This window comes from Zeus faber (genome assembly GCF_960531495.2).
Source record: "Zeus faber genome assembly, chromosome: 11".
Lineage (NCBI taxonomy): Eukaryota > Metazoa > Chordata > Actinopteri > Zeiformes > Zeidae > Zeus > Zeus faber.
The window spans coordinates 30971120-30998579 of record NC_137205.1 but is presented as its reverse complement, the minus strand read 5'-3'; the positions used below and the strand labels follow the sequence as shown (position 1 = coordinate 30998579).

At 44.4% G+C, this 27460-nt stretch overlaps 2 protein-coding genes across 3 annotated transcripts in view; one reads left to right on the top strand and one right to left on the bottom strand.

Moving 5' to 3' along the window:
- LOC307236793 (septin-9-like) overlaps window positions 1-27460 on the bottom strand; it is a 68279-nt gene that overhangs the window by 25080 nt on the left and 15739 nt on the right. For both annotated transcript variants that reach the window (XM_080009322.1, XM_080009321.1), the window contains exon 2: window positions 16230-16997. In XM_080009322.1, coding sequence (XP_079865448.1) covers window positions 16230-16997 — 768 coding nt within the window. The remainder of the gene's footprint in view (window positions 1-16229; window positions 16998-27460) is intronic.
- LOC307236923 (uncharacterized protein) lies at window positions 9743-11485 on the top strand (the record flags this gene model as incomplete). Its single annotated transcript, XM_080009515.1, has 1 exon — window positions 9743-11485. The coding sequence occupies one exon, from the start codon at window positions 9743-9745 to the stop codon at window positions 11285-11287; it is 1545 nt and encodes a 514-aa protein (XP_079865641.1). The 3' UTR covers window positions 11288-11485.

Here is a 27460-nt window from a genome sequence, read left to right as displayed (position 1 = left end):
CTTGTATTTGTATGAGCCCCCATACAGGGGTGGGTTATAAATAACTTCACTATTAGCCAGCTCAAGATCCAGGAACCTAACCAACAATCTCCATTCTCCTTAAAAGGGACTACATTCAGTGCTTTCTAGACGTGTTTGACCATTTAGTGAAAGTAAAGAAGTGGAGTAAAGGAGAACGTTAACTAAAGCTTGTCGGACAGTGCAGCCAGGTCAGTTCATGTTTCGTGTCACCAAACGCCGTCACAACTAGCATCTCCTTGTGCTGCTTCCCCAACTACACTTCACGATCACAACGTTTAAATAATTCTGATCAACAACTGAAATGTTGATTCTGTTAATCTCATGTCACTGTCATAGCTTGTACCTGTGTAATAACTGCGGATGTGCATTACATCCACCATATGACGAAGAGACACTAATGGACATTGAACATCCAAAATTGGGTAGACTGATAATTTTCCTAAATTTAACTAATGGAAACTCGCCACATTCACATTACATTGTCGCAATATTTCTCAAGTGTAAGAAGATGTTGCCTTTGGAAGAAAACATGCATTATAGCAGGGCCCGACAGAAACTGTTGCCCGGTTGCCTTCGGCAACCAGATTGAGTCAATGGGCAACCGTTCCGTGGCCCCTGGTTTCCCCCTTTTTTTAAAAAGAAAAGAGAGAGCAAACAGCAAAACGTGCACCCCAAAATCAATAAATCTGTTGCGTTAGTGATATATAAATATTGCTGTTAAGAGTGGGAACCAGTCAGCACATGGTTGACTCATGTGCGCACCAGTGCGCACAGGCACCTGTTTAGAGACAATGGCGATGCAAATTGAGGTGAGCGTGGGGTGGAAAGTGTGACTAACCTGTCAACATCGCAAACTAATATGCAAATAAATTCAACTATCAAAGAAGCAGATGAACCTGAATGAAAAAAACAAAAAGGAAATTTGTGAAGTCTTGGTAGGCCAATCTGAGTTGGTGCGACTGACAACCTACAGGACAGATCAGGCATGGAGGAGGTAACGTTTGCTCTATTAACTTATAGACATGCCTATTATAGACAGTGACTGAGAAAGTGTCCCCATTACGCAGGGTTACACACATCGGCTATTGTTTGTTTCATTCAATTAGAAAACAGAGTAAAATAAATAAAATTGTCTTTTTTATAGTCAATTTGGTCAACTTTGTCAACATAAAGCGGTTACAATACAATAACCAATTCTCGTCTTTGTAGAAAGACAGCATTAATAATGAGCATGGCACCTCATCTGGTGGAGAGCTACTTTTAAATGGAAAGATGCAAATTATAATTTACCATTGTTAACAATGAGGGGACAAACAGGACTGTTGAGATTGTTATTTTCTGCGTGACAGAGACAGACTCATTGTGGTCAGGCCAAGTGTGACCAGGAGAGTTAGTGTTATCACTGCTGTTTCTCTGTCTTCACTTGTTTCTTCTCTTCGGATCATTCTTATTCTGTAAACTATCAGATAAAACACAAACTACAAAGAATTTTGTTTAGTTTCTGGAATAAAGTTCTTTTATCTCACATTTTCATTGTTAAACTGACTTGTAACTGCATAATAACTTAATTACTCAAAATATAAAGGTAGGTAAATATGGCAACCATATTATTTTCAGTTTTGGCAACCAAAAGCTGATGCCTGATTGCCAGCTTGGCAACCACTTTCAAAATTTAGTGATGAGTCCTGATTATACTGTAGTTCAAACAATTATGATCAGGCCATTATGTACTTGAGACGCCTCCAACGACACTACTCCACTTCCTTTCACCATCTATAAGATGCTTAACATGTTTCCATGTTCCCTGTGCAAAGCCGTTGTTCCATTCCCTCGCACTGCACATAAAACCATTTCACCATCGGATGTTCACATTTTCCACTCAAGAGTTTTCACTCTGTCATTCCCACATTCTACGGTCATAAAATACTCTTAGAAAGAAAACAACCGACTGACAGCCGTGATCTACTTATCCCATCATTTCCAAAGACCAGAGCTCCCAAACAAAATGCCTGAATTTGCACGCACGCACACACACTTTAGTGCATGTCAAGCTCCCTGATAAAGCAGAGTCAATGACACATTTCAGAGCCCTGACAGCATTCATGAAGTGTTCAGCATTTCAAAGCTGTGATGTCAAATGCAACTGGAGGTGCATTATCTTCCTACACTCACTGAACTGAGGGACATTTCTCTCTCCATCTTTCTTTCTTTCTTTCCTCATTTCTCTCTCACAATAGAGAAGGTAATGACGACCTTTCCAAAGTCCCATGAACAGCTGGTGAAAGGCCACTGTGTCTGTTCCTGCTTGGCAATGCACAAGGGCCCACAAAAGAGCCCTTTTCAACTCAGAGCACACACACGCACGCACGCGCACGCACGCACGCAGAGGCCAATAGTTCCTAAAAGGTGAGCACTGGACGGTTGCCGTTTTTCCATTTATTTGGGCTTGGCGGACATCTTGTGCAGCAAGTTAACAAAATAACCACACATCACCTGTCTGCAGATTAACGTTTTCTGAAATAGTTCCACATGGACGGTCATGCTGATTCCACTCTTAATGTTCCACTGATGTTGGAAGTTCTACACCTAGAAAAGAATACGTCCCCTTTTCCAGTATTTACAGTAACAGGAATCAAGCCTCTGTCCACACCAATAAATCTGCAAAGTATTTCTACTGTATAAACCTTCAATGTACAGTTGCAAAACAAAATGTAAATGAACACTCAAACCCAGGTACAACCCTAGTGTCTACTCACACAAAAATATATAGTTGCCAACTGGAAAAGAAAATTAATTTTAGGAGTGAAGCCATAGAATAACCATTTTTGGTTTGGCAAAAGACCTTTCGGACGAAGGTTTTCCAAAGAACTTATTCCATGAATTAAAAACCTAGACCAATATTCTTTAAGAACCGTTTAGACCAAAGCTCTTTAAAGTCCCTCTCACACCAAGGCTCTTCAAAGACCCTTTGGGACCAAGGCTCTTCAAAGACCCTTTGGGACCAGGGCTCTTTAAAGAACCCTGCCATCACCCACCATTTTGACTCAAATAAGAAATTAAAAACCCTTCAATAATCCAAAGACCCATGTGAGGAACATTAAGAACCATCTACAAAATAAAGTGGTTCCATAGTTGTTGATGGTTCTTCAGGGAACCAGGGAACCTTTTAATGAACCAGTTAGGAACCATTGCTTTTTTATGAATGTAGAACTAGAGCTGCACGAAAAATCGCCATAATATTGATTTCGAGACGAGAGACTAGATATCTTCTCGAATTCTGGTTATATTAAGATGGTGATGTAGTTAAATTTTGTCTTTTAGGAGTGTTACAGTAAAGTAATGCAGTTTTCCCAACCTCACAGACGGTTCTAGCTGTTATAATCAACAGTCATAATATCCACATTACTAACGATTGTTGCTCAAATACATCTTGTGCATGAATATCTTATGAATGCACCAACAATCATCCCCAAAAGTATTCCAAGTATGCCTCAAAAAATATGGTGATTTTGATTTAGTCACCATCGTCCTGCCCTACGTAGAATGCACAATGTGGATTTGGCTCAGCGGCATTCAAACATCGAAACCCTGGTTCTGGTAACGGATCGCAGGAGAGGCCCCACGTGCGGCGAACATCAGGAGAAGGAAAACACGAGGGACGAAGGCGAACAGAGTTAACGAGGGATGAAGGGCAAACAGAGTGAAACATGAGCGAGGGTCCCGCTGGGGGCCGGTCCGCGCTGCGCGGCAGGATTGATTGCAAGGCCCCGTCGCAGAACAAACGCTCTCGCAGCGTCTAGAGGAGGAAGACAAGAAGAGAAAAGCTCAACAGCAATCTCTCCCTCTCTCTTCTTTCTCACTATCTCGCTCTGCCTCCATCTCTCTCTCTCTCTCTCATAATTGTGAAAAATGCCAACAATCTGCACTCACTCACTCAACCCCATCCAGAAAAAATGGGCTTGTTTCTCTGTTAAGTTTTCCTCAATTGAAAGGCGTTTAGTTCACTGTAGCATGTGACATTTTGTTGTAACGTATGAGAAGAATGTGTCTTCACTGGGATTTCCCTGAATAATACAGTTTAACCAATCTTAAGCCTAACCCTAGACCTAAATATATCTAAACATTTAAATATTTGGACATCCCCAACAGCTGGTCTAATGATCCACTACTGGAAGGAATGAAATCACCAACTGGGAAGTCCCACGACAAATTACAAGGGAAACAGACAAAAAAACAACAAGGAATGACTTTCTACCTCTCCCCCTTGACACACACACACACACACACACACACACACACACACACACACACACACACACACACACACACACACACACACACACACACACACACACACACACACACACACACACACACACACACACACAGTGGAACATGGCTCACCGTGTGTGCGTCGTCCCGGCCGAAGCGCAGCGCTCCAGTGAGGGGCCGGAGTCAGACGAACCCTGGAAGCTCCAGCCCCCCCATGCACCACCCACCCACGTCATGTGACCAGGGACCTGAAGCAGCAGGACACGCCCACTTCCTTCACTGACCCCATCCCCCGCCCCCCCCACCCTCCTCCTCTTCCACACCCACTAAAGTGATGGAATGGGACGAGCGGAAGAACACTCAAACTAAAGCAGAGAGGAGCGTAAAGAAGTGGAACAATGGCAGAAGAACAAGACGGATTTAAAGGAGTGTCAGAGAGACAATTTTAACCAGATGTGAAGAAGAGAGATTGACTGACGAAGAGAGATGTATCGAGGAAGAGGGGGCGAGAGATTGAATATGGGAGCGAGATTGTGATTAAGGAGAAATCATGACGGCGGTGCAGAGAGAGGAGGATTAGGTCAAAAGGGACAAACTCAAAGGCAGTTGGGCAGTTGTCTACCATCCCTGGCGAGAAGATGAAATAGAAATCTTGATGAACTAATAAAAGTGAAAAATCTTACAAAAACGTCAACTTAAAAAAGGCGTTAAGAGTTGGAAATTAAAAGAGTCTAAAAATAGAACCAGACATTGCGGGTCATGAGATGTCCCCATGGTGAAAATTTCAGGACTATGAAAAATCTGTAAATATAGAAAATTATTTAATAAAGTACAGATTTTGGCAGCACGTTAAGCTCTGATAGAGGACAAATTTGAGGTTAACAAAAACCATCTTAAAGATGGCTCATAACAAAATTAAAGTGAGAAAATGGGGAAAAAAATAATGGTAACGTGGCTTAATGTAGCTCTAAGGCACATTAAACTACTTTGTGTGTGTGTGTGTGTGTGTGTGTGTGTGTGTGTGTGTGTGTGCGTAGCCTTGGGCCTGCGTCCATCCACCTCAATGCTTATTTACAACCCCGATCACCTGGCGTGACCCTCTTCCTGCTCTTCAGGGTCTAAATTCACATCGCTGTCATTCCAGAAACACTAGCCAACCTGGAGCTCCCTCCCAGAACAACTTGATATGCTATGGCAATATTTCCAGTTTCTGGGAAGAAAAAACAATAAATAATTGCACTTTAGGATGAAATCCCAGGGTGCCACAAAGTGGGGGACCACAATACTGTATAAAAGGTTTTAGTCAATATATGACATTGATATAGATGATATAGAAAAGCACTTTCTTCCCTTCCTTGAAGGGCAAAATGTTTAACAGGTTATCCTAAAGCAGGCGTTATCCTATGACATCAAATACCCTTAACCTACCAAAAACCCTAAACATCAAATAAAAAGGTGTAAACTGTAGAACAATTTTAATTTCAGTACTACAAAAGGAACTATTTTTACACTTTCCAGTACTGCAATGTTTCAAAAGGGAATCAATTTATTTTCTTACCCAATTATTCCTGTTCTGGGTCCCGAGCCAATTCAAGGGAGAACAATTCCATGTTAGGAAACTTAAACTTAAAACTGTCAAAGACCAATTTAAAGTCGGTAACCAGCAAATAAATCTTATTGTATAACAGTTATAGATACTACAACTACTCGCTTTCTAATAGTAAGTATTTAAACTACATAATATGGCTTGGTCCGGTGCAGCACCATTTCCGAGAGGAGAGTATGTGAGAATAAAAACGACAAAAACAGCCGTCTGCAGCTCGACGGAAATGTAATTATACACACACACACACACACACACACACACACACACACACACACACACACACACACACACACACACACACACACACACACACACACACACACACACACACACACACACCTGGAATACAACACCTGCATTCCTCGAGATAAAGAGTCACGTTCGAGGGAAACCGAGCGACAGACTTGGAGGAGGATTAATTTTCATTTCATTATGCCGCTGTTGCTGCCAAGACCCGACATTCCTCTGCAGAGCCTGAAAGGAACCCACTCCATCCCACCCCACGTCCATCCAAACCTGAAAACTGAAAACCAAGAAACACATTGGCGCAGAGTGAACCTTCGGATGAGTTGTGAGATTAGCAATAAAGTGGAAAACAAAACCAAACACCAGAAAATGTTGACTATTGGAAATTAAAAAGAAGACGCTTGAGAGAATATGGACATAAAATACGATAATACATTGAAAATCTGGCCCCACTGGAATGTAATTAGTGGGTTTAAATCCCAGCCCTCACCATCAGGCACACTACACTGCCTTCTTACCAAACATGGAGGGCAGCAGATGACCACTGGGGCCAGGAAACCTGACATCTTCTCTACACTAAACATCCTTCCCTCCAAAAACCCTCTTTCTCCAACGGCCTCTCTTTCTCAAACCTCCCTTTCTCACCACAGCTAAACCCCCATGTTTGAAGAGAGTGTGCTCTGCATGTCCGCCACACATTTTCCCTTGCACTTATCAAGAATCAACATGCCCCCCCCCCCCCGCGGATCCTGAAATTCCTGGACTTCTGACCTAGGGTCTATTCAGAGAACCTGGACTGGCCCATCGATTTCAAACCATTCATGAATAATTTGTATTTATAAAGAGCAATAAGGTGTGGTCTCGTCTCATGACTTTGTGGTCTGAATTAATGACAATGATCTTCTAAAACAATAGCTTTTAGGTTTCAGTGCTTTTTGTCTGCCTATTATTGAATCACTGCTCTATAATAAATAATAATAATAATAATAATAATAATAATAATAATAATAATAATGATGTGCACACGTCTGGCGGAGCTGGTTTCAGTGCAGGGTGTTGATTTTCAAAAATACGTGTTTCAGAGAGGGAGCAACATGCCTGCTGCATGGAGTAACTCTGAGATGTTCCCCGTCATTCCTCCCCACATCACAGCCTCTGCTGGGCCTCTCTCTCGCTCTCTCGCTCTCTCTCTATTATTACTTAGCCTTCTCTCAGTTACCTCAACCCCCGCGCATTTAGCTGTTCCCTTATAGGTCCCAGGGGCTTACAAAGTAAAGTAAGTTTGCCAATAAGCTTTCTGCACACGCACAAACTTTTAATTCAGTGCAGGTTTTGGCTCTAAGCCTTCCAACGCTGTGCACTGACAGACGACTTCAGATTGGGCAAAGAAAAGCAGCAGAACGAGATGTTCTACAAAAGTCTATCTGTACTTTTCATTCATTGCATTTCCCATGAAGCACTGCTTCTCCTGACAAACCCCGACTCCCCACTGAACCCCAGTCAACCGCAATTTTGTTTGATCAAACACAACTTGGCGTGCTCCCTCGGTGCAGAGTTAGCTGGCAATTCCTCGAGATCGAAAAAAGAAAGGTTTGGATGACAGCGGGACCAGAAAGTCAACAGCGGCAGGAGAAGGAGGAGGAGACTTCATGGCCTATGGTACTGGGCTCAGCGAGAGAGCCAAGATGGTGTCGTGCGTTGGCGGGCGGAGTTCCTCACAGCTGTCCAAGGCCTTTCATAACAAAGACCTGATGGAGAGTCACCGGGAGCTTTCACAGGAATAGGATCAGTGTCCCTAGAGGAGCCTGGACAGCAAGCGAAGAGCAAGGTGCGTGGAGCTTCCTCTGGCCCCAAGGTTTCCAGGGCCACCTTGGTACCAAGGTCGCACACACACACACACACACACACACACACACACACACACACACACACACACACACACACACACACACACACACACACACACACACACACACACACACACACACACACACACACACACACACACACACACACACAGTTGTGTCTTCATGGTTTCCCAAGAAAGGACAACAGTAAAAATATTGCCTAAGGTTACTACCGGCTGCAACCAACAGGGGGAAGAAGACTGAAGTGACTCAACGGGGTGGGAGGGGGAGGAGGCTTCGACGGCCTTGTGCGGCCCATGTCAAAGATGCAAGAGTTGGGGATGTTTTGTTCTTTGTGTGCCCCCCGTCATACTTTGTCCTTTGGGAAAATGTGGACATCCGCAGTAACTCAGGATGCATCACAGGAGCCCAGCCCTCTGGATGGGTCACTTCAGCACAAAGCACTGCACACACAGACCGTCTCCAGTCTTGTGCTCAGGAGACGGAACCTTATAGAAAGACGTTCTTTATAATAACATGGGCTTTTTAATACAAGAAAATATGTTATTGTGACGTGTAGCAGTGAAGTACAATTCCCTCTTACTGACATTAAGCTGCCTAAAACTTGCAACTCTCTCAGGTGAGCAGGGGCAACTACCTGTGTGACAGCACCCCCAGCTGGTTAGTAGAGGCATTGCAGCAGTGCGTGATAAACAGGAAGCTTCCCGGGGGTGGGAAAACGAAAGTGATCTCTACGGTGAAACTGCGATGCCTCGCCATGGATTTAGTCAAGCAGGATTTGCTAAATTCAGTGAATTGCAAGTAATTAGAATGAATAACATCCGAATTACTCCAACAAAAACTGAAAGCATGAGATAGTAAACAAGAATGGCACAGGGAGATACATGGGGGTGGTTATAAACCAGCTGAGCACTTTTTTTTTTTTTTTTTTTTAATCATTAAACAAAGACGGTTGCATCAGTGTCTCCAGGACAGCTACTGTAGTATTTATTTCCCCTACATAGCCTTACTTCACCGTAAAACTACATTCCATAACTAGAGCATCTCCAAATCAGAGGATTGTTTGGTTTAATGAAAGAGATTCAACAAGTTTCTAGTTCAAGGAAATAACCACATTATGACTCAGCAGACCAGCGCTAAGTTTCAGTTCCAGTGAAATGGTACTGATCTGTAGTTGCATAAATAATGCACAACACCACTAGCAGCAGGAAGACAAGCAGGTGAGCTCTCTACTCTCTGGTTTAGCCTTATGTTGTAATGTAATAACTGTCAAACGTACTTTCATAAATTAAAAATACCTCTATCTCTACTAGTGCTGCTTGTTTCTAGAGAAATTTTTAGCAGTGACTCTGATATGCATTAAGTTTGATACTGTGATAAATTTACTTTTTTTGACTTTGTGACAAAATAATGACATACTGTGATGTCATGTTGGTACGCTGTGAAACTTCTGTATAGTTCTTCTGAAACTTCTGTATAGTTCCTCTTACTTTCTCTTAGTTTCTTCCTTGTTATTCAGCCTTATTACCCGATCCTACTGCCAGGGCGTTTTTAGATGGAGAATATACTCTACTACATATAATAATTGCTCCTAAACCGTCATCCCTAATTATTATGCCCTCTATTGTATCCTCAAAAAAATATAAGGATTTTTTGAAGACATTTGTGAAGTTGTTTCAAATACAAATCTAACAAAATGCACCCCCAACCCCCACCCCACAGGAGGACCATGTCTGGATGTAATCCAGTACGTTTGTTGGTTCTGCTTCTCACCTTTACTTCTGTGACCGCGATCCAAAAGTTGAGGACCATCAGTGACCTGAAGAAAATCCCCTTTGGCGACTCAGTGCCTACACACAGCCTCGTGCTGCTCCACTGGTTTGCCCAGAACATAGAAGTTGACAACAACGATGTCATACAGCTGACCTTCGAGCCGGAGAGGGGAGATTATGGCGCTCACCACTATGGCAACTATGAGGGGCTACTGGACCCTCTGTCTCGGGGACATCGCTACTACACCCTTGGAAATCTCAATCCCAATATCAATGTCCAGAGGTCCGTGGTCCTGCCGGATTACCTCTCCGGGAATCTGAACCATTTGATACGGCATGAAGAGAGGAACAGGGATCGCATCATATTCAGGGTCAGGACGGGTAATCACATTACTGTTGCAGGAGCTGCTTGGCAGACAATAGATCGGGTGTACATCACACAGCACTACATGTCTGTCGAAGGTCAGGGGACGCCGTACGACCCCAACCACACCTACCACATCACCATCAACCTCCTGAGAGAGATCAGACTGTTCACTCTTGAGAACAATGGGTGGGGCTCCCTTGTGGAGATTAGAGATCACTTTGGGAGCCACATCCAGGACAACAGTCTGTCTTCCCTAAGAAACACATGGGGTAACCTTGCCTGTCTTGGATTGCTGTGGTTCATTGTGGTCAAGGAAAAGAATCTCCCACGCAAAACAACAACTGAATCTGCAGCAGATCAGCCTCGTAGGGGCCCACGCGCAGTTAAAGCTCCAAAACGAGATCATGTGGTTGTTAATATGCCACAAAACAACCGTGTCAGGGTGCACACACCAGAAAGGGTTGCAGATAGATCATTTGCGCATAGAAATCCAAACGGGGGGATGACGCTGGAAGTCAGGACAGGAAACAAAGGGAAGGCAAGGATCCACTGGAGCGGGGTTCCACCCCACCTCCTAGAGAGCGGAGTGAGGGTGGTGCTTTTCAAGAACGACTCCGACTTGCAGGGCACCGGGACTTACAAGACGATCAGAGATACATGGGGGCACTACGACACGTCGGTGGCCCTCAACGACGACCTCCAAGTGCGGCTCCACAAGAACAGAAGGCGCTGCTGGTTCTGGACCGCGATGGGAGATGAGATCAAAAGGGGCCAAGAATTTCACAGCCCCCAAACAGAGACTCCAGTTTCTATTACGGGCTTTGACGCAAAGCTACAACTCACTGTGAAAGACGGCAAAGCTTGTGCTCGCTTATATGTGGGAAAGAATTTCCACTGGCAGACACCTTTCAGGAAGTCTTGGATAGGGTTCTACACCTCTGAATGGAAACCGACCACCCAGTACGAAATGTGGCAATGGCAGTGGGCAACTAAGTTCCAACAATGTGATGATCTCTATGATGACCTTTATGATGTTTACGAGTACCGCTCCAGCCTGCCAGTAGCTCTGGGGGTCCAAGCCCGATTCATTATCAGCGGTTCAACGGAAAAGGCACGCACTGCAACATGGGAGTGATGGCACAGAGGAGCAGCAGGACGTGGTGCAGATACCTTCAGACAGCAGCTCTTGTTTTTTATCCTTTTTACACTGAATAATATCCAAGAGTTCATTGTTGAGGGTTTAGGTTAAAGAACAGACTCGACAGGAGTCAAACACAGAGCAGCATCGAGGGCTGAAAGGTTTAAAGGCTAAATACAATAAATGTAGTAATCAGTGGACACAAAAGGTCTGGGTTGAATATTAACTAAATTACAGAGATGTGAGGATTTTATTTAACAAAGAAATTGTCTCGATTGTGAAATTGTCTTTATTTGTTTGGTTCATGGCTGCCCTGCAGCTGATATTTGGCACAACAACAAAATAACAAACCCAACAAATAGTTTCTTACATATTCAAAATCCCATTTTTAAATAACACCACTGAGGTACTTGGGGTAGGGTTAACCCTAACCCTGCTTTTCCCTCCACCCAACCCCCTCCTAGCCTTTAAACCGCATTTCGTGAGAAATGGTTATAATTTCGAAATAGACTTCTGGGGTTTGAGGTAAACACTCTCGGACCTCGCCAAGGGGGAGGAGCTGATTCATCCATGGCTAGTTTGGTCAGATCCTTTATATTATCTTGTTTTATGATTTGAAGCAGCACTGAGGTTGTTTATATTCATTGAACAGAATTTGTGAAATCAATCTGCAAATGACAACTACTCTACTAATAATTTACTGGTTTGATAAACGTTTTACTTTGTGTTGGACAATTGCGCGTGCACGTTTGGAAGTGCTCTCTCATATTCCTAGAATGTTCCACGTGTGTCCTATGGTGTTAGTACCTGAAATCGAATCAAATGTAGCCTTTTGTTTGTTATTTTGATGCATTTATGTTGTGGTAGTAAGAATGTGGCTCCATGATGGATGGGGATGTATTGTATATATGGTGCAAATTCATATTAATGCAAAATGATTCTCACACACCTTTTTTTTACAAAAATAGCTAAGACCAACTGTCGCTTCTGCACTTTCACTGTTTAGCTCATTTTCAAAGGGTTTTTCTTATTTTTTTAAGCTGATACATTTATTGTAAACCTTGTTTTGTGAAAGCACTTTCTGAATAAAATGTACATCCATTTTATCTTTGAGTGTTGTGGTTATCAGCACTGAGGCTGATAGTGAATGGAGGGTAGAAGATTCAAACTCCAACTTCAAACCAAACGCTTTCCACACTCAGCAGGAGTCCAGGATGACTCGGGATGCAAAACTGTGGTAATTGGAAGCCAAGGCTGGCGAAGACTAGCCCGTCTGGTTCGATCCCACAGAAGAGCTACTGTAGCACAAAGTGTTGAAAAAGTGAATGTTGCTATGATAGAAAGGTGTAGAACACACAGTGCATGGCAACTTGCTGCGTATGGGAGCGCTCAGTGTCCATGCTGCCCCCTGTCCACCCCTGAAAGCACCTACAATGGACACGTGCTGTCACAACTGGACCATGGAGCAATGGAAGAAGGTGGCCTGGTCTCATGAATCACCTTTTCTTCTATATCATGTGGATGGGTGGGGTTAGGGTCAGATCCGATGGAGCATCTGTGGGATGTGCTGGAACAACAAGCCCGATCCATGGGAGCTCCCACCCCGCAACTTATCCTTGACATGACACCGAGGAGACTTAGTCATGACAGAAAAATATGGCCAAAGATTTTCGTCCAAAGAACCACAGAATGTCCATTTTACTAAGCATGTCAATGAAAAACCAAATTAAACTGCACTGTATCATGGGCCAAGAAATGGACCATCTTTAAGTCTGTGAATAAAAAATTTTTTTTTTTTATTAAATATAAAATGAAAATCTGTGACTCACATCAATATTTTAAGTACTATTAAGTATATCTTCAGCATCAGCATGATCCAAAAATAAGAACAAATGTTTATGCAGTGTATGTAAATGTTCCATGTGAATTTGCTAAAGATAGGAGGGATTTTGTCAACGCTAGACAGCACTTTTAAAGCATTTTAAAGCAGTCCGAGGATGCACTTTAATTGAGCATTTCTGTTTGGAACACAAGAGGGAGGAAATCAAAAGTTTGGCTGCGGAACCATTTAAACAATGTCCACCCACCCTTCTATTGCACCTTCCACATCACTGCCCTCTGACCTTCAGTCAATGGTTTCAGGTCTCAGATGCCTCATTCTGTGCTACCAAGCCTAAATATTTATGCTGGGACTGAATATGATATTTTGAAAAAAAAGAGTAATATTGCATTCCCTTCCTCCTTCATTATCAAGGAAACTCATTTACTTATTCTCATATACTCATTACTGATTTAAGATATTTAAGTTATTTTTTTGCCTAGTTGTTCTCAAATAGAATATATTATTTGGTCTAATTTATTATAAATACATATATGAAATAAGTTTACATTTGTTGTAATGAAGGTGGAAGAGAACGCAGGGAAAAAAAAAACAACATCATATGATATTCAGGCCACATCGCCGAGCCCTACTTTGAGCAGTAAAAACAAACTACAGATCCAAAAAAGCCAAATGAGGGTTCAGATGTTTTTGTTAGAAATATCTCCAGGAGGACGTTTGTGTGTCAGCTGTTAGCGAAAAAAGAGAAAACCAAATAAAGGAAGTTATTTCCTCTAAAAGCATTATCCATTTCACCACCAGGTGGCGTTAATCACTCTATTCATTTCTAATTGTTTTTATAATAACAACTATGAGAAGAATCAACAGTCTCATGGATCACCCAAACACAATGTTCTTTACTCAGCCACACACAGCTTTTCTTGGATGCAACATGCATTTTCTGTGTGTGCATGTCTGTGTGGCGTGTTGACAACCCAGTGGTGCGTGTATTTTTCAAAGTAAAAACAAAAGTAATAATAATCAAACAGCGACCAGCAAATAAAAAAAATAAAAAAAAAGCAAGATTAATCAAAATAAAAGAAGGAATCTCAGAACTAATGCGAAAACTTGAACTTGAAACTGCAGAGACGCTTCTGGTTACTGTTGGCTCCCAATTCCGTCAAAGAGAATAATTCTTTGCACCATCAAGACCTAATTGAATTCTGAAGGAAGAATTCCACGACAAGCAGAGACGAGCCTGGTTTCCAGACGCCATTCATCGCAGCCTGCACTTTTTTGGAGAATTATATTTCCTTATCCGTGAACTAGGGCGTACACCGATCAGCCACAACATGAAAAACCACCCGCCTAATATTATGTAGCTCCCTCTCGTGTCCCCAAAACAGCTCTGACCCGTGGGGGCATGTATTCCACAAGACTCTGAAGGTGTCCTGTGGTATCTGGCACCAAGATGTTAGCAGCAGATCATAAGTGGAAGTTGCCTGGTGGGGTCTCCATGAATTGAGCTTGTTGTTCCAGCACATCCCACAGATCCTCTATTGGATTGAGATCTGGGGAATATGGAGGCCAAGTCAACACCTTCAACTCTTTGTCATGCTCCTCAAACCATTCGGAAGCATTATCCTGCTGAAAGAGGCCACCGCTATCAGGGAATATCGTTACCATGAAGGGGTGTACTTGGTCTGCAACAATGTTTAGGTAGGTGCTACATGTCAAAGTAACATCAACATGAATGCCAGGACCCAAGGTTTCCGAACAGAACATTGTCCAGAGCATCACACCGCCTCCACTGGCTTGCCTTCTTCCCATAATGCATCGTGGTGCTATCTCTTCCCCAGGTAAACAATGCACACGCACTCGCCCATCCACATGATGTAGAACAAAAGGTGATTCATCAGACCAGGCCACCTTCTTCCATTGCTCCATGGTTCAGTTGTGACGCCCACGTGTCCATTGTAGGTGCTTTCAGGGGTGGACAGGGGTCAGACACACTGGACACTGTGAGCGCTCCCATACGCAGCAAGCTGCCCTGCACTGTGTGTTCTACACCTTTCTATCATAGCAAAATTCACTTTTTCACTTACAGTAGTTCTTCTGTGGGATCGAACCAGACGGGTTAGACTTCCCTCCCCACGCGCATCAATGAGCCTTGGGCCCCGTGACCCTGTTGCCGGTTCACGGGTCGTCCTTCCTTGGAGCACGTTTGGTAGGTAGTAACCACTGCACAGTGGGAACAGCCACAAGACCTGTGCTCTGATGAGATGCTCTGACCCAGTCGTCCAGCATCACAATGTGCTCCTTGTCAAGTGGCTCAGATCCTTACGCTGCTTCAACACATCAACAACTCACTCTTCACTGGCTGTATCCCACTTGACAGGTGGCATTTGCACAAGATGAGCATTGTTATTCACTTCACCTGTCAATGGTTTTAATGTTGTGGCTGATCAGTGTACGTTGAATTAAAGATTCCTGATGAAATTGTAGAACCTTGGCCCTGTGTGGCCGATCCTGACGCCAGGATTCCTCTAACATGTTTACACGCGTCTCCACGGCCGGATGTCCTTGCTGCATTTTTTCCCATTTCTAATAAAATAGGTTTTGACATTTAATTTGTGTGGCCGTGCATGCAAAATATAGGAGCTGCTGCAGTTTAGAAATGTGTCAAAATGACAAAAGGCACTCTGGCCGAAACCTTCTTTCCCATAATTATAATATATTCAATAATAGTAAATGCGTGACACTGCCAGCACACTTTCATTATCAGACTTATGATATATATTATATTACCGGCTATGACTGGCCGTCATCAAGTTGCAGATGCAAAAATGGGCCTTCTTCTTCGTTGTCCTCTTTGGCGTAAACCGATAAACTGGCGGCTGCTCCAAAGGCTCAGCTTTATTAGGGGGAGACTTGTGACATCACAAAGATATCACGTGGCCCCCTGGTGGCTGTGGAAACCAGGGGGGGAGCTATGCGGGGAATTCCCGAGATATAATTGGGCATAATTGGCTGCGATGCACGGCAACTGGATCCAGGCAATAAAAGACTGCTTTGTCTCAAAAAAACTAAATTGAAAAGCAAAATGAAAGAAGTACTTACTCTCTGTGGGTCTGGCTATGGGGGTGTCTGTGACGGGGGACTGCACCCGCTCCACCCTTGGCTCTGTCAGGGTGGGCAGGGGAGCGCTCGGCGCTGGAGGAAGGTGGTTGTTGTTGTTGTTCTCCACCACCCGGCCAGGCGGAGCCCCGTCCTGCTGCCTGAACACCGGCAGCTCAGGCTTCCTGGAGGAGGCCTCTGTGGGGCTCGGGGACGGAGCCTCCGCCCTCCTCTGCGGGGGCTCGGGGATCCTGGTGCTCGGGGCCGGGGGCGGCTGGGAGTCCATCCTCCGGGGGGGAGCGGGGGGCTCCTGGGGCCGCGTCACACTGAACTCCGCCCGTCTGCCAGCGGTCTGGGCAGAGGCGGCGTCGGGTGGGGTACTCCGACTGTTCAGGCCGACCTCCGGGCGCTTGAGGCCGAAGCGAGCGATGCCGGCGCTGGGGGAGTTGTCGATCTGCTTGGACGACACCTCGATGGAGATCTCTGTACGGCGGGAGGAGGAGGTGGCGGAGGGGGTGGAGGCCGAGTCAGAGCTCCGCCCGCCGGACAGCTCGCCGCGGCTCATGCCGGTCTTGGGGGAGCGAGGGTTGAAGGAGTCGGAAGGGGAGGTTCTGGTGGAGGAGTAGTCGGAGGTGCGGGAGCCCAGGTCGTAGCTGCGCTGGCTGGAGGTAGAGGAGGTGGAGGAGCGCAGCGGGTTGGTGGTGCGACGGGACAAGGGCGAGGGGTGCGAGGAGGAGTCCGCCTCCTCCACCTCGAACGACCGCTTCAGTGCTGAAACACACAGACAGATATGATCAACAAGAGAGCTGACTGGTTTATTTCCAGGGACACGCCCATTTGCTCCTCCTGAACGTCAGTCTCACAGCAACATAAACTAAACATATTTAAGATGAAAGACACAAGTCATCGCATGAGAGGCAGCGGCAGAGGAACATGTTGGAAAGTGTACGTGGGTACATTTCACATTTTACTATTTTCAGTTTCAGAGACTTTTACGCCAATAGATTTCAAAGCAAATATCTGTAGTTTTTACCCCAATACATTTTTCACAGTCGTGTTTCTGTCAATTTTCTTTAATCAGAATTTATATTCATCTCGTTTATCAAAAGTAAGAAGATTGAATGACGGACTGGCTCTATCAAACTGCTCATCCATATTTGATCAGATCCTTAAATTAACAACGACTCCTGTTTTATTTAAGTGTAAAGTGTTTGCATGAAGACTCTGTATCAGGACACTACACATGTTGTCGTGTATATCCTGATATAGCGCAGTCATTATCACTCATTATCACTCGTTTTCAGTCATTTTCAGTCATTTTCAGTCATTTTCACCGCGAACCCTTAAACATTCAACAGGATATTTGTACTTTATTTGAATAAAATTAAAAAGAAAGAGTATTTCTGCTCTAGTGTTACGAAAAAAAAAGTTTGGATTTCCTTCTGATTAAAATTTGACGAATCTAAATACACTCAAAGTTGAGAAAGACTTGGTGGCAGATTGAACTCATTAAAGCACCGACAGCTCCAGCGCTGGGAAACAATAAAAGCATAATAATAATAATAATAATAATAATAATAATAATAGGTTTAAGATAAGAATAAAGGAGTAAAGACAAACATACCGGATTTAACCCGTTTGACGTACCGAGTCAACATGGCCTCCGGTCAGATCCAAGCTAACGCACCTGCGGCGACACGGAGCGTTTCTCAACTAAACCCGACTGCTGTGCACTGCCTCGGGCGACATGGAGCCAAGGTGCAGCTTTTTTTTTATTGATAAAAATAATATTGATAAATAAAGTTATGAAGTGTCATTAGAAGTGAAACTACACTCAAACGGGAGACGGAGGAAAACAGCGGAGTCCGCCTTTACCGTCCTGCGCGCGGTGGCAAATTGATCACGTGATCCAATATAATAACAACAATAATCATAATAATAATAATAATAATTATAATAATCATAGTAATAATAATAATAATCATAATAATAATAATAATAACCATAATAATAATCATCATCATCCAATTAAACAGCGGCAGCAGAAAACGGCAACGGAGGAAAATACATTAATTAATTAACCAAATAAATAATAATAAAATCCAGAGCAGGGACACCGTGAGTTTATTTGAAGTGGTAATCCATGAGATTATTTGGTTATAAAAATCCCATATTTAATCTTTATCCCAATATTTGTTCATGTATTTTGTTTATAAAAAAATATCCAAAGACCCTGCAAGTTTAATTAATGCGTGAAAATAATATATATATATATGTATATTTAAGTTGAAAAAAAAACAAACATATTTGATCATTTATTTATCTGGCACAAGATACAGCCGTCAAATGTACAGAATTTGGGCTCTCCGTGTGCTCATCTAAAAGTTTCCACTGCGGGGTCCACCACGAGGGGTGAATTGGCTAAAGCAGTGTAGCTGGTTGCGGTCAGTAGACTGTGGACATGGAAAAGAGAGTGGAGACCAGTGTCAACCCAGATGTCGGGGGAAGAAATGTTGTGGAATGTGAATAGGAACTCTGGGACTTGTAGGTTAAATACAGACAGTGATGGATTACCACTTTAAAGCACAAGGGCTTCTACACTCTTCTCTGTGGCTACAGTGGCTACAATATAAATATATGTAATTTTTTTGGACTTGCATGGATGAGGCCACATGGGTGGAACTACTCAAGGCAGGGTCAGCCCCCCATGGTCATCCCCGAGGTCCACCCTCGACCCTCGGATCCCCTCGGCATGGACCCGGATCGCAACTGGCTGCTAAGCGGGCCTCCCTCCCTCCCTCCCTCCATCGCTCCATCCCTCCCTGCCCCCCAAAATAAACTTGGCAGGCTTTCCACGAGCCAAGCCCCATGGGGAAGACCACGGGGGAAGACCCTGAGCCCTGGTCCCTGCTCCTGGTCCATGCCACCTGCTTCGCTTCGTCTGAACTACACCACGTTTCTTAAAGACCGAGTTAAAATCGAAGTGGAAAAGTAATTTCACCTTTTCAACTGATCGCGGTTCAAACGACACTGCACTGAAAACTCAACATTTAGATTTTGTTGAGTCAGTGTTCTGTAAGAGCTTTGGTTTTCAGGTTTCCTCAACTTTGTGCCTTCATTTTCCTCCCAGTGTGGTCTGAACCCCCCCTGAGCGTAACCCTTCCGCGACCCCTCCGTAATATTCTGAACTCTGGCACGCGCGGCGGTTCTTTACAAATTGGGAATTTCAGGCCTGTCGGCATCGCGGGCCTCCGGGACCGCGGGGCCGCCGGACCCCGGGTCCCACACAATGGACGGGTTGTACGTCCGGGGTTCAAGGAGAGTTTGCCCCGACAGGTGAGAGCGAACTGGGGGAGGGATTGAGTTTCCCCCCCTGGGGGCGGGGGGTGGGGCTGGAGCTGTTAGCACCCGCTAAGTGGCTAAGTGGCAATTTCCATATTTACAGTAAAAGTGGGTGGGGGGGGGGGGGGTATAGATAGATAGATATGGATAGATATAGATTCTAGATCCTTATGTAATACTTCCTTATATACAGTATATCTCTCTCTCTCTATATATACATATATATACATACGCTATATAGATACTGTATACCCATACACTGTATCCAGTGATAAAAATGTAATGCATCCCTTTAAATGCCCCCTCCAAAAAAAAGCCTTCAACTGCTTTTTACACACCAACAAATGAGGCTTTTCAGCTTGAGCAGTGGAGGCAAATAGCAAAAATAAATTATAAATAATAATATAAAAATAAATAATTATAATAATAATAATAATAATAATAATAATAACAACAATACTAATATTATTATTATTATTATTAATGATAATAATAATAATAATAATAATAATAATAATAATAATAGTAATAATATTCAGGTAGTAAAGATCAAGATCTCCCTTTACAGGAAGGATTAAAAGAAGATATATAAGAACATAAACAATGCAGTTCAATCACACTTTACTTTCACACACCAAAGACGCACTTTGTTGAAACAGGGAAGTGTTTTCATTAGAGATAGCAGCGGCATCAGTGACGCTGATCTCCATGAGGTTTGGTTCCAGGCACTTTGAATCACACGGCCTCACGATGGATTGAACAGCACCGTGCTAAAACGCCGTCTCCATAACCAAGTGCAGACGCTGCAGCGGACTCCATAACGTCCTCTCTCTCTCTCTCTCTCTCTTTAAAGGGAGAAGCTGCTTTAATCCAGTGCGAGCGCCCGGCGGCGCTCATGGAAACAGGCTCTGAACAGAGTGAGTGATTCCTAAATAACGATCTGTTGGACGAACACAATGTGCGCTGTGTGGAGGGAATCGCTGCGAGACAGAAGAGGCCTTTGCAGACACGCTGGAGACAGAGCGTGTGTGTGTGTGTGTGTGTGTGTGTGTGTGTGTGTGTGTGTGTGTGTGTACAGTAACCCAAACACAGCGTTCCCAGATTCACAGCCACAGCTCCGTAAATCACAGTCACGTGCTTCCCTTGTAAAACCAAAGTATATTTTCCATCTATGGACATCTAATATACATACATATATATATATATATATATATATATATATATATATATATATATATATATATATATATATATATATATATATATACCCGGGACACACCGGGCGCCGCCTGAAAGATCCCAGCCTCGTCGCTAATCACATAAGCGCATGATGGAGGCATCATTCTGTGCCCAAAAAGGAACACGAAGCACCAAAAAACGGACCAAAAAAGCACAAAAATAGGTTCATAAATAACGAAACCTCAAAATATTGGAAAAACAAAACTGAAAAATAGTTTTTATTTTTATTTTATTTTTTTACTTGATGGGATTCCTCCAAACAAGACAAAACTTTTTTTGGATAGATATAAACTTATATGGGCTATATAGGTTGGGGGCTTGGAAATCTGTCCCCTAAAAAGTTATTGGTTTCACTTCTAGAATCCGCGAAACCTGGGTCAGTGTTCTTCAACTGAGCTGGAGGATCTTGTGGACTTGGCGTGTTTTGCCGTGTGAGATCAAAGATGGCCGCTGCATCACCAGCGCCGGCCTTTTAAAAAACACCAAATCACCTTCCTCTCCACAAGGACGCGTCTCCACGTCCTCCGTCCAGAGAAGCTCCTCTCGGGCAAAAATAAGGAAATCTGGAGATCAGCCAGTTTATAACCCGGGGGTCCTTTGGCCTTCGGTGCATGTTTCATTGCACGTGACCAACATGGCGAATCACAGCAGCGGAACAGGGCTGCATTCCCTTCACCTCAACCTGACCCCTGGAGTGCGCTTACTGCTAACTGCTAACAGCTTACTGCTAACTGCTAACAGCTTACTGCTCACTGCTAACAGTTATCTTCTAACAACTGCTAACTGCAAACAGCTAACAGCTAACTGCTAATAGCTGACTACCAAGCTAGCTGTTAACAGAACCAACACTATGATGCTATGGTAGGTAGCTATGTGCTATCTAAAGCCTCGTCCACATTACGTGATTTTTCCATTCGTGGACAGCAATGAACAGATGTATCAGCGCACATTTAACGACTGACATTGGCAGATTTTAACTCTCTTCTGCCACAAACATACCTGCTGTCTTTGAGGGGCACAGATCTAAAGAGCCAGTGGTAAGCACTGTTGCCTCACAGAGTTTGAACGTTCTCCCCGTGCGTGAGTGGGTTTCCTCCCACCATCAAAACACATGTATATTAGGGTTAATACTGCTGTCGGTGCCCCTGAGCAAGGTACAAAAGAGCTGGAGTTGCTCCCCGGGCAGGGCACTGCGGCTGCCCACTGCTCCTAGGTGTAGGATGGGTCGAATACAGAGGATTCATTTTGTTGTATCCCACATGTACTGTGAAAAATACAGATATTCTGCTTTAAAGACAAAGAACAGACGGACAGTTTTATGGGACTCTAGCCAGAATGTATCTTCCCACAAGAGGCAAAATAGCAATATTTTGACACCAAAACAAACATGGCCGCCGTGCAGTTCGCTCCCGCGGATTTTTGTCAAGCGAACTGGCAGCACTGACGTTCCACACTGAGCAGACCCTCATGAGTCCACGCTATTACACAAGTGGCTCCTCCATTTCACAAGTCCACTCTCGCTCACTTTGCCGCTTTCATTGGCTTGGCCATCTCACTGGCTGTTCAAAGTTCCTGTTGCGATTTGGGGCTTGACTCACACACGCCAAAGGATTTTGGAAAGACTCGCCCCATTAAAACCAAACATGTTCAATTGAATCGTGACCTGGATGATTGGGATAGAAAGAGATTTGAGTCTTTCACTCACACACAAATATCGATGACAACTACGATTCTACAGTGTGACTACCCAAATAGTTGTGCCAAAAGGAACCACCGGACTAACTGAACTACCCTGGGCCACCCTGGATTACCTTCAAGTTCAAGTTCAAGTTCAAGAGATTATTTGTCACATACATTGGACTACCCTGTACCACCCTGAACTACCCTGGACTAGCCAGGGATACCCTGTACCACCCTGAACTTTAGGATGATTTAAATGTATATTTAATACAACACAGTCAATTAATTCTATTATATAATTATAGGACCCAGAATCGCGATTGTGGCGCCTCCCCTTGCGGCTGCCTGCGCGAGCACCTTGTGTCGATTACGCACATTTTGGTATTTTTTAACCCGGACACCCTGGACTACCCTGTACAACAACAACAACCCTGTACAACCCGGACACCCTGGACTACCCTGAGCCAGCCTTGATTACCCTGGGCTACCCTGGTCTAACCTGGACTACCCTGAACTTTCCTGAACCACTGGACTACCCTTGACTACCCTGTACTACCCTGTACTACCCTGTACCACTACCTCAGACTCAGCTAAATCTCAAATAGTGGCCAAATCGGCTGAAAAATCAGGTCATGTGGGACACGCTTCCTCCCGGTTACGATTATCAACCTTGGGGTAGAGACCCCACATAAGGTCACGTGATATGCACACAGGGTTGCGGGACATTTCTAAGACTGAATGTATTGATACTTGATTGATATTTTTGTGTTACATTATAAAATAACAATAATATGTAAAAAGTGCAACTCATGTTTAAGATCCGTGGGGAGCTTCCTCCGTGCTCTTCCATGTGACAAAAACAGCCGATGTTCAAATTCACAAGAAACATTTTCCTGATATGCGAGGTGGAACAGTGAAATAATCATCAATAATAGTTATACATTAGTCAGTTTTTAATGTACAGTAAAAAATATTCTTATTCAGCCTCGGCCCGGTGCTTATTGGTCTAAATGTTGAAAATTCAATGAATAGTGTACAATAATAACAAGAGGGTGAAAAAAAGAAACACTGCACACTCTCTAACTGCTATGGTCGGGAGGATTTTGGGACCTAAACATGAATTCATGGGAATCCCTGCAATAACATCAGTCCAGAGCAGACTGGGCTTCCATCGAAACATCCCGCAAGCAAAGTACGATATTTACAATATTAAAATAATAATGATTTTCCCCTCAAAGTCTAGAAGTCAGCGCTGCTCAGTCTGTCGGTCCTTTGTTCTCAAAATAAACCTTTAAAATTTTAAATACAGTTAAAAAGCGGGAGCCGACTCCAGGGGGTTCCAAAGTGGCACGTTGCTTAATAATAAAGCTGCCATGATGTCCTGTCAAACTTTTCATTACAGCAAAATAATTGCGAGTCCTTTCGAGTAAAACGAGGTGTGACCCCGCCTAATTCGGCCCCGCCTTGTCAGAACTTACTCGGCCTTTAATCAAACAACATTCCAAGAGAAACGTTGAAGCGCGGGTGAAAAATAAACCCTGTGGATTGTATTTATTCCCAGTATTCCCAGAGTGAAAACCAGAATAAAACCAAACAAAGCAGGTTATTGATGAGTCCACCGCAGAAAATCTACTCCCGAGGAATTTCCTCTTCCCGGCCCCAAAAGATGCCCTTCAGTCGTAGTCAGGAGATAAAGAGACTGGAGGAGGGAGAGAGAGAGAGAGAGAGAGAGAGAGAGAGAGAGAGAGAGAGAGAGAGAGAGAGAGAGGGAGAGAGAGGGAGAAAGAGAGAGAGGGAGAGAGAGAGAGGGAGAGAGAGAGGGAGAGAGAGGGAGAAAGAGAGAGAGGGAGAGAGAGAGAGAGGGGAAGGGAAGAGATAACGGAGGGCAAAGCTGAAATAACAGCTGTGGTGATGAAAGTGGAAAGTGTTGTGGTGTCAGTGTATTTAAATGGGGATGGCATCAGCTTTATTTCTGCTGTAGATGGGGGTTTCCCAAACAGAGGTCCGTGGCAAAATTATTATTTTGTATATTTTACATTTTTACTTATTTAGATTAAATTCTCATATATTTTTTAGCATATATTTGAATATATTTTATATTTCTTTGTGTATTTTTGAATACTCGCCTTCACTAATGATTTTATTTTGGTTGTGAAATGTTTACTTTTCATCAGCAAGGTTTGAATTAAATGTATATTGTGTATAGAGAGAGTGGAGACGTGAGGTGATTTAAAAAAGGTTCCGTTCTACATTTGGGGATTAAAAATCCCGTTCGTTCTTCACGTGGCCGCTCTCCTGGGTAAGTCATGACTCCACACGTGGAGTGTCACAGAAAACAAATCTCAGTTCCGGAAAAGAAGCACATGAGCAGCTCAGGGGTCCTCAGCTAGAGCCTTGGCCTTAAAACCACGTGGGATCCCCCGGTTCCATGAGGGAGGGCGAGAGAAAACCCCCCCAAGGGAGAGAGAGAGAGACCAGGCTCCCGAGGTGTGAACATCCCAGTGTGTGTGAGAGCACTGAGCGCCGAGGGTCCGTTGCCGTGAGGCGCTTTGTCAGGGTGAGGTCGCGGCTCAGCCCCGGGGCCAAAACACATTCCCTTCGCCCCCACCTCCTCCTCTCTCGCCCTCTATCTCTCTTTCGAACACAAACACACACACTGTGTGTCACCCTCGAGACCAGTGGTCTCAAACCAAAATGACCTGGGGGCCACTGTTGGGGGCCGTGTTGAACTTCAAGGGAAAACCAGCCTGTTTGTTTTGTTTTGTTTTGTTTTGTTTTGTCCCGCACATTAGTGAACTACCTGGTCATCCTGGTAGAAATAGCTCTCTTATGATATATTTTATTCTGTTTTATATTTTGAAAACATGAAGTACACTTGGATTAATTACAGTAAGCATTGTGATCTGAAAAAATTATTTGGGAGCCAGATTTGTCAATATATTATCACCATGTAGTGGGCCACAACTTAAATTGTCTCGCAGGCCGGATGTGGCCCCCGGGCCTGAGGCCCCTGCTCTGAACCAATCAATCCAACTCAATTCAAATGAATGTGCTTTATCAGTGTAGGTTTGCAGAAGCATTTAAACTACATCAGTATCAGTTCAATTACATTAGTATAATTTGATGACGTTTCTGTAGCTACTCCCACAGCTCAGTTTCACTGCCCAACGGATCCGACTGAGGCTCCATCCTGATGCAGAAGGAACAAAAATGGAAGAGCTTCCTGTTTGGTTTGTCAGCTCTTTGTGTTAGTTCACACTAGTAGTGAGTGAAGCAGTCCGTTCCTGCTCATTTATAGCTCAAAAGTGGAGGGAAAACATTAACGTGTTGTTAGAAAAGTAATTAGAATGTCATATATTTTGAAACAACATCCCTAAAAGTCTTGACGGTGCACTGTGAACACAGTGAACACGTTAGTTTTTTCACTCCAACAAACACTTCCTGTTGAAAGTGAGATTCTGGAGATCTGTTGTTACACATATTTACAATTTCTCAACGGATACTTTAGTCTTTTAGGTTTTTTTAAACTAGTACCCTGGACTCCCTGGACAACCCTATACAACCCTGGACTACTCTGTACCACCCTGAACCACCCTGGACTGCCCTGGACAACCCTATACCACCCTGGACTGCCCTGGACAACCCTATACCACCCTGGACTAGCCTGACAACCCTATACCACCCTGGACTGCCCTGGACAACCCTATACCACCCTGGACTAGCCTGACAACCCTATACCACCCTGGACTACCCAGGACTGCCCTGGACAACCCTGTACCACCCTGACTACCCTGGACAACCCTATACCACCCTATACCACCCTGGACTACCCTGGACTACCCTATATCACCCTGGACTGCCCTGGACATCCCTGAACCACCCTGGACTACACTGGACTACCCTATACCACCCTGGACTATCCTGAACTACCTTATACCACGCTGGACAACACTGGACTACCCTTTACCACCATGGACTACCCTGTACCACCCTGAACCACCCTAAACTGCCCTGGACAACCCTATACCACCCTGGACTACCCTGGACAACCCTATACAACTCTGGACTACCCTGTACTACCCTGAACCAGCCTAGACTGCCCTGGACAACCCTATACCACCCTGGACTACCCTGGACAACCTTATACCACCCTGGACTACCCTGGACTACCCTATACCACCCTGAACTATCCTGGACTACCCTATACCACCCTGGACTACACCGGACTACTCTAGACTACCCTATACCACCCTGGACAACCCTGGACAACCCTGGTCATCCCATACCACCCTGGACTACCCTGGACTACCCTATACCACCCTGGACTATCCTGGACTACCTTATGCCACCCTGGACTACACCGGACTACCCTGGACTACCCTGTACCACCCTGGACTGCCCTCGACAACCCTATACCACCATGGACTACCCCGGAAAACCCTATACCACCCTGGACAACCCTGTACCACCCTGAACCACCCTAGACTGCCCTGGACAACCCTATACCACTCTGGACTACCCTGTACTACCCTGAACCACCCTAGACTGCCCTGGACAACCCTATACCACCCTGGACTACCCTGGACAACCTTATACCACTCTGGACTACCCTGGACTACCCTATGCCACCCTGAACTATCCTGGACTACCCTATACCACCCTGGACTACACCGGACTACTCTGGACTACCCTATACCACCCTGGACTACACCGGACTACCCTGGACTACCCTGTACCACCCTGGACTGCCCTCGACAACCCTATACCCCCCTAGACTATCCCGGACAACCCTATACCACCCTGGACTACCCTGGACTACCCTATACCACCCTGGACCACCCTATACCACCCTGGACTACCCTGGACAACCTTATACCACCCTGGACTACCCTGGACTGCCCTGGACCACCCTGAACCACCCTGGATTACCCTGGACTACCCTATACCACCCTGGACTATCCTGGACTACCCTA